This window comes from Embiotoca jacksoni, unplaced genomic scaffold, assembly GCF_022577435.1.
Source record: "Embiotoca jacksoni isolate LCO1_2020_lvr unplaced genomic scaffold, fEmbJac1.0.p SCAF_3, whole genome shotgun sequence".
Classification (NCBI taxonomy): Eukaryota; Metazoa; Chordata; class Actinopteri; family Embiotocidae; genus Embiotoca; species Embiotoca jacksoni.
Window position 1 is genome coordinate 5,231,797 of NW_027185381.1, and position 9,030 is coordinate 5,240,826.

General features: G+C 38.5%; 1 protein-coding gene across 3 annotated transcripts in view; it reads right to left on the reverse strand.

The window, feature by feature from the left end:
- Positions 1–6,843, reverse strand: part of ptprz1a (protein tyrosine phosphatase receptor type Z1a) — a 156,491-nt gene extending 149,648 nt beyond the window's left edge. For all 3 annotated transcript variants that reach the window (XM_069162122.1, XM_069162121.1, XM_069162123.1), the window contains exon 1: positions 6,568–6,843. In XM_069162122.1, the coding sequence (XP_069018223.1) occupies positions 6,568–6,628 (61 nt within the window). In that variant the 5' untranslated portion in view covers positions 6,629–6,843. The remainder of the gene's footprint in view (positions 1–6,567) is intronic.
- Positions 6,844–9,030: the final 2,187 nt, after the last annotated feature.

A 9,030-nucleotide genomic window follows, 5' to 3' on the forward strand; every position in this document is an offset into this window, starting at 1 on the left:
AAACAATTCTTGAGCAGATGCTTGGGTTTAGATAATATGTACAATTCTGGCTTCTTTTTTTCAAAAAGAAAAGGGTCTAGTGAAAAATATATATATTTCTGAAATTCATTGTTGAAGAAAAGTGTTGGTTCCTTACACGTTTTGGTGTTTAAGTATTATATTGTCAAATGTTGGCTATGGTCAGCTTTGTTGCACCTGTAACAAGGCCTAACAATGATGTCATGGTGTGCAGACACACCCCGGAGTACATTAGCAGTAAGGTGACAAGTGCGAACTCAAGGTCTACAAGAAACAGATTTTCAGCTATTGTTGAGCCATTTTCACAATTTAGGAGTTTGACAACTGTCTCTCTGCTCAAAGTCATTATCTTAGAGAGACATAACATGAAACATTAAGCTGTGTTGTAAAAGTTGGGGTTTACTATTTGCCATCGTTTATGTGAATTCCTGGGGCATGGCGTTTAATTTGATCAAGGTCTGTTGAGAAAATATCCGTTTAGACTCAAGTGAGATTACCAGAAATGAATGGATCAGTGTGTAGGATTAAAGCTGTAGTTGGTAACTTTGAGACGAGAGCGCACTTCGCCTCAAATTTTGCCGTGCACGCACAGCCATTAACCACGGCAACTGAAGAGGCAACATGGCGTGTGCACAAACACACACACACACACACCGGTAAGAAACCAAAACTTAACTCCTCACAGCCAGAAGCAACATGCTTTACAGTGACCTTCAGCTGCCTATATTTTAGCTGGAAACATGGTCCTCAATTCATAACTTCTTTTATTTTGCAACAAGTAGTCCAACTTTGTAATAAATTAATCTTAGTGTTTTTGAAAGCACAGTAAGCTTATTACATGTGTAATGTTAGCTCGCACATTAATGCACTCACATAGATGACAAGCCAGTAAATTAACAGTTTAGTTACTACAGAACAGTTGGAGCAGTTAGAATCACTTGGTGAATACGAGGCAAGCAACGTCTCAAAAGCAATGTCGAAGATTATTAATGCAATACTATCAGTGCATAGAGACAGTTTTAGCAAATATGACATAACGTCCCTTTTTTTCCACACTTTGTTCAAAGTTACTAACGACAGCTTTAAGGGGGATATATTGGCAGAAATTGAATATAATATTCATAATCGTGTTTCCATTCTACTTGTATACAAATTCCGGTCCATCCTCCTTCTCTACATTCGTCACTCTTTTCTGTGTATTAAAAACAAAAGAGCCTCTCCCAGCTGTCAACACACTATAATGCTACCTGGTTAGCTAGCTAATGCACTCTGCATGCCTTTCTTTTTGTGCGTTTTCTGTTTATTGCCGTTATTTCCTATTTTGTACGGCACCCAATAAGGATAACACAGTTTGCTGTGTTTTGGTTGTTCAAAAATAATTAATCTACGTGATTATTGCATAACACTGCCTGTTGCAGGAGAGAATGTAGTTTTGTTCCTACTTGGAAAAAAAACACGGGGTATAGCTGATTTAGTGATATGACATACAATTGGTAGTCTACACAGGCTTATTATATTTGGAAAATTGACCTGATGCTCTATGCTTTCCGCTGTCTGACTTCCAGCCCTGACAATCTGCTCTGTGCTGACTGACACGATCTCTGTCCCACTTCCGTCAAAAAAAAAAGAGAGCTGCTTCTAGGACACTGCTGACACACACCACGGCGCATCTGATGGAATGTCAAGCATTGACTAATGGCATCGATCAGCTCTGATGGCCGTGTCAGAGCTGGAACAGCACACAGGCGGATCCGCTGAAAAATAGCCTAGAGGAGCATCAATAGCCACACTTTATTGCAATATGTGGCTGTTACAAACAATAAAACAATATTCAGTTGCTCATATGACCACTGAAAACTGATTTTTTTTTTTTTTTGTATCATTCCTCTGCTCATCCTGGCCAAAGGCTGACTTGGTCAAATCAGATGGGTATACTCGCATGTAATTATGTGTAGAACAAGACAGATTAATCTGCATTGGGCGGTTTGCTGAGTGCAGAAATGAAAAAAAAAACAGGTTTGAAGTAGTTTGTAAACAGCATTGCCAGGTTTTTAGGTCTACCTATCTAAAACTAATGCAGCCAAATACAAAAATCCTTCTTCCGGTTCCAATGTGAAGCTCTTCTTAAAACTGCTTTAAAAAGTGTTGAATCAAGTGAATCATTTTGAGAATGCAGGTGTTACTATTATTTTATCCATCCCATATTTATCAATAATGGTACGCTAAATAAAGTAATAGCCTCTAAAATAATCATACAGTTGGACTTTTTGCTTTTTGCATTAACTTCAGAAGACATTTAAAATAGAATGAGGACTGTTGATATTGTTCATCCATTGCACAAAGGAATCCCTTTGTGAATTGTAACAGCAGGAAAAACAATTAAATTGACAAATAATTATTTCACTGTACGAGGATTGCTTTCAGACAGAAAACATGAGCCTATCTGTTACAAATGGCAGACCTATTTAGCTCGGCTGGAGGTGGGCATCACATCCACAGCCACCCTCTGCATGTGTTTGACTGACAGACTGCCTGACTGTGACGGCCATCTGTCAGCAGATCTCTGTTAGAAAACACGAGATCCGGAAACTCCAAGGTCCCAGACGGAGTCCAGGGCACGGTTGGCACTGCCCATTCACAAATATCTTTTGGGAGGACAGATGGTGCTGAGTTTTCTCTTCATGCTTCTTTTCTTTCACCATCCACCATTCCTGCGCTGCTCCTGAACAAGCTGGCACCTCTTTTGTGCCCCAACATTTCATCCAAGCTTCCTTTAAAACCAACCAACATGAAAAGGGAGGAGGCATAGAGGAGCAGAGAGGCTTTCTGCAGGTACTGAACCATCCAGCACAGATCCAGGCTCACTGGCCTGGGCACAAAAGGTTTCACATCTCTTCAGCTAAGACTGGCTGCTTCTCCCGCCTAATCTTTGTTTCACGTCTCACCCCTTGAAAAGATTAAACCAAGCAGATCAGTGTCCTCTCTGGCATGCTGCCATTGCACTGGGTGACTGGAAGGGCCAACCAGAGGATAAGAGTTGGAAAACCCTTCCAGTGTTTAGGCTAATGGTGACAAATCCTAATTCATCTCCACTGACTTCTTAAAGATCTACAACTTTGGGGGACAAACTGAATGCTCCATTTTTTTTTTAAATAATATTTGTGCGACCACGAACTGAGTATGCATTTTAAGAGACCATAGAGTTTCCAAATATAACTAAATTTCTTGGGTTGAATTTGGGAAATTCTATTTAAATAAAATAGTCAAGAAATCTTAAGTATTTTTTTGTTTTTTGATGTAATAAGACTTAATATTTTCTTTAGTGTAGCATATAATGTATCTGAGATACCACCACAGAGGGTCGAGAAAAAAATACTTTCAAGCTTGAACGGGGGGGAAAAGGTAGAAGACTACTGAAAGTCTGCAGGAAAAATATTCGTTTTAGCAAATCAGGGGCTTGATTTACTAAGATCTCAAAGAAAGGGTACTAAATTGCATGTTTATTCCAAAGGTTTTCACATTTATATTGCATCCTTTTGCGGGTGATTTAGTAGAATTATAGTATTTTGGGCATTCAAGTAGAAATGGCCAATATTGTATATGTATTCAGGCAAACATGAAAGACGCAATCCTCACTGAACATCGTTAGTAGATCAGCTTGTAAAAAAAAATTGTGAATGGTACAAGGTTTGCACTCACTTTAACACACACAAACCTTTCGTGAATCAGTCCCCAACTGTTTGCTACACATTGCTGACAGAACAGCCAAACTGTGGTGAAATTGTTTTGCAACTTCAAGTTGAAAAGATGAAAATTTGCATCACAACTTGCCAAATTCCATCTGTTAAGGAGGATCATGTAATATGAGTGGAATCTCTCGAGAGGCTGTTAATTGTAAATTATGGTGAGATTGTTTTTAGTGATTAATTCTGGTATATCCAAGCAACCCTGTCTGTACAACGAAATTATTTACCCACAATGTTTAGGTGACAATATAATCACTGAGTGCATTGAATGCTCAGAAGAAATGTTTTCACTTAGTAAAATGCCACATTTCCAACCAAACTCATACCAGACCCCAAGGCTCACATCAAGACTATGTCACCAGTTGGTTTTAGGTAACCAAATCTATTTGGTTAAGTCAGGGAAAAGGTAGTTTAAGTAAAGTGTAATTTAAAGAGTTGTGTCTCAAGTCACTGTAGACTTTCTCTTATCAAAGCCAATGACAATCTTTTAATAACCTTAACCAAGTACTGCCAATGCCTGAATATAAACCACCACAAAGCAGAATAATGGAGTCGCTCTCAGGGCTGTAAATACATATAGTGACAAACGGCAATATATTATGATAGAAACCAGAATTACCATCTAGCAGCTGTATGCCTCCACTAACCCCTTAAATTGTATATTACAATTTAAGGGGTTGTATCCATGTAAACTCATATAGATGTTGCTGCATAGAAGAATAAAAAAAAAAATGTAGATGCTTCACACACAAAAGATCTATACAATCACCGCAACTTGTAAATGGACACCCCAGGTTAATGTCATCAATTCAGTATTTGTCATGAATGTGCCCCTAAATGTGTCCCTTGTGCCCCTTGGTTAGGTTGTTGAATAATAGAGAGAAGAAAAAAAAAATAATCATTTTATCCTATTGCATATTTGTGGGAAATTTGGTCATAATTAATGTATGAATTATTGCGTAATGGCCACAAATGTGTTTTGTGAGGTCACAGTTACCTTTGACTACCAAATTCTAATCATCTCATTCTTGAAGAAAGGTTACTGCTGTAGACAGTAGATAGGAGGAATGAGACGACTACTCAGCTGAAACAAGTATCCGGTACAGATTACATACTTTTGACGAGCACGAGTATGATCCGAGTAATTGTCAGTATCCGTTTTAATGAAGGTTTCTAACAGACATTAGCTGTGTGCACACAACGAGGCCACCTACACACCAAGCCCCACCTGTGGACACTGACACGTTCTGTCAGTGTCCGGTGTCCACTGACACGTTCTGTCAGTGTCCGGTGTCCACAGGAATTAACAAAAACTTGTGACTCTTCTGGTTAATTTCTGCCATCGGCTTGTTTCAATTAGGTTTGTATAAAATATCTTCAGCTGAGTTACTCACTATACCTCAACAATAACAATAAACGTGTTTTATATATATATACACATATATACATACACATATATACATATATACACATATATATATACATATATATATACATACAGATAATTTAGTTGGTTTAATAGATTCAGATATAGATAATGCTGTACTTGGCTTGTCTCTAGTTGCCACTAACATTCACTCGGACTCAAGAACAATCTGATTAGAATTTGACGATCAAAGGTAACCATTACATCACAAAACAAGCTTCTGATCTTTACTCAGGAATTCAAAGGCTATTTATAACAACATCTAACAGGATAAGATGAGGAAGTGATGACATTTTATACCCAAAAGATCATCCTCACTGTGAAATTAAAATGTTCTAAGTAGAATAATGACCAGAAAGGGAGATTGTGACCATATTTCACATTTATGTTAGATGCTGAATTGGTGATACTACTCTTGGGTGTCCACCTTCAAACTGTTGTGATTGCACAGATCTTCTGCGCTGCAAGGATTGAGGATGTGCGTGAACCATTAACATTTTAGACTTTATTGATTCTTTGCTTTAACATGTGAGTTTGAATAGATATGGAGGTAAACTACAACTTAAATGGTGAGCGGAGATATACAACCTTAAAACAGTAATTCAAGTTAAACAGGCATCCCTTCCTTTTTGCGAGCAGGTATGCTGGAACAATTCCCCCAGTCTAGACAGATTCCACCTAAATCTAGCAAAAAGAATACTAATTTTACCTCCCAGAGATAGAATAGTAATTTAACCTCTCATGGCATCCAACAACAGAAAGGTTCCTAACACACTCTCAATACTATGTCTGGTGATCAGAGACCTCATATTCCACAAGTATTCTTAATGAGGCATGAGTGACATTAACGTTACATCCAGTAATTTATTTTATACAATTTCTTTAAAAATTATCATTGATAATATAAATCCAGTTACGATTAGTTTACAGTTTTGCAGTGATAGTATGTGTTTTTAAGACTGCTGTTGTTGCCAAATAAACCAGTTAGACTCCCGTGTCCAAACTTCTCCTTTCATGCTTGACAGCTGCAGTTTGGAGCTGATATGCAAGGCTCTATAGGCCTAACAATATTTTAATTTGAAATCCCACAGACCCAAAGACCCGAGTCTCGATATCAAACACGTAGGACATCTCAGTTTGATTTTTGAGAAATAGTTACACTTCTGATTCTTACAAGTACAAATGCGCAGACGACAAGCAGACGTCGTTAGTTTAAGGCAGCGCAGCGCACTTGAAAGCTCACCTGAAGCTTCTGCGCAATCACCTTAAAGTTAGCGCAGCAAGTTGTAGACGACCACATACTGATTAAAATCCGAGCACATCATTTAAATGTTTCTGTGTCATGTGAAGACAAACATAAATTACAGCATGCCTTACCTTGTTGGCAGATGAGGATGAAGTGTGCAGCCAGTAGCAGCCAGCAGCCTGTAGTCTCCATGTTGGGGGAAAAAAAACTCGGCAGATGCGGTAAACAAATGTAATAGTGATTTTTGTTTGTGGGAGGGGGGCGGGGGGAGCAGGTCCCGATCGGCCCGCAGCCCTCACAGTTCCATGCTGCTCTGCACTACTCCTGCCAATTATGGTATGATTGTTTGTGTCTGTGTGTGTAGTACAGATCCAGGGTCCTGGTGCGCCGTTTCACTCCCGTCTGCTTTCTTCCACACCGATTGACTGAGAAGAGCCGTCAGACTGAAGAGTTGCACCGCCCACAGCCCGCAGTGACCGGCCCTTCTCTACTTCCTTACACAACAAACATTGTGTACATATATATATATAAATGTATATACAGCACATTAAGAGAAGACACCGAAACGTAACAAACGTGAACACTGTTAAAAATGTAGCCACAATTGGCAATTTGCAGGTTCAAGCCCTTTTTGCACTCAATGGTGGAGTGGAAGCAGCTCATTTGGCTAAAGCTAAAACTCCAAGCAGCAAAGAGCTTTTTTTTTTTCACCTTTTGACTGTTAATTATAGCGCCAACATCTGGCCAGTTTTAATTATATTTTTTTGGGAAGCAATAGCAGATCATGTCCAGTTATTTTAACAGGTTTAATGTCATCTGCTTCTTCCTGCTCACAGGAAATTCAGCAAAGGCATGACATAGAACAGGAAGATGAGTAGGCCACGCCCACATAAACTAATCAATTGTCTGTCAAAATGTCAATTTTACAATTGTGGAAAAATTCACACATCATTCTGATGATGTCAAATACTGTATGTTGGTAAGGTTTGAGCAAACATTTGGCAAAGTAAAAATTATTTTTCATACATGTCTAATTACAGTAAGATATTAATAATTGCTGCAGACTAACCTTTTAAGTAAACTGAACACCATTGAAAAAATTGGATATCTAGTATCCAAAGAATGTGTGTGATGATTTTGGTAGCATTTGATTGAAGCGTTATGGAGATATATATGTTAAGTCATTTTGCATATTTTGAAAAATAATGTGATGACTCTGGACTTCTGAATTGAAAGTTTTGTCCCAATTCAGTAGATGCGCTGAAAAAAAATGGCAGCTCGGTAGGATGTATGGGTGATTTATTTAAATTTTTTGAAGTTGTGAAATGTAGATTTCCTCTGATAAGACGACGGAGTGCTCATCACAGAGAGATGTAACATATCTATGAAACTGCACAACTTGAGCTTTGCAGGAATTTCAGTGCTTCGTCTGCGTGACAAAGCGTTGCAGAGACAATCTAAGTCAAAGTTGCGTCATTGTTACACTATGCATGAAGCACTGTGCCAATTTGGCTATCTTTTTTTAGAAAGTAATGCACATCATTTCCAGTTATTGTGCCAAGTTTCATTTTTCTAATAAACCAAAGCAAAAACAATAGAGTTCTGCCCCTACGGGGCTTGAACCCAAGCAATAAGGACTAAATGATGTGTGAACATGTGTGGACAAATATGTGATCACAAACATTTTGTATTGCACCCGAGTGCCAAAATAATAATAATAATAATAATAATATAATATAATATAATTAAATTTGAATGGGATTCTGTAAGTACCTCAAACTTATTTATGCAGAGAATAACAAAGAAACATTAACTTATCAAAATGCTCATCAAAAGTATCAACAGAAGAGAGAATTTGTTTATAGGCAAATCAGGTGCTGCAACTCTTTCATCAGAGTGCCCTGAGAGGAGCAGCGGTTGATTACTCTCAGCCCACAGTCAGCACCATAATCAGTGAAACGGCAGAGAGCAGTTTTATTTTTGTGTCCAAATGTTTGTGGTGGAGATCACAGGGCTGCTGAACTCTTGACCTATGAGAGACGCTTCGACCTCATGAAATTGACACCAACACATCAGCAGTGACCCAGAAATCCCAATTCACTGTGGAACAAGTGCGTGCGTCGTCCAATTTTATGTGCATAAGAGCAAGACAATTTTGCTTTGAATCAAGCTGCAGTAGAATCACTTAAACATCAGTTTAAAAAAAAAATTAAATCCCCATGTTCTTTAGCTTCTCCACAGTCAGACGAGTAGACTGATATCAGCCCAGGTGCCACTCGGAAAAGCTTAGCTTCCCCCAATCGCCTCAGAAATATTTTAAAACTTGGCCCACTGGCATCTCTATCAGGGAAAAATGTAAGACGGAGGCCCAGAAGCAGAGTTCAAGGTGTATAATAAGTACAAGTAATAAGTACATATTTTAGGCACCCTGTGCCAGACGCAGCAAAGCAGCCCTAAAAATGAACATAACTCCTTCCTTTTTCACAGTAGCTATGGTGTTCTTCTCTTGAAAAAAAATATTGTTTTGTCACACAGAGCTGATTTGACTTCATAAATATCTTCACTTTTCTCTTATCTGCCCAACATAAATTTTC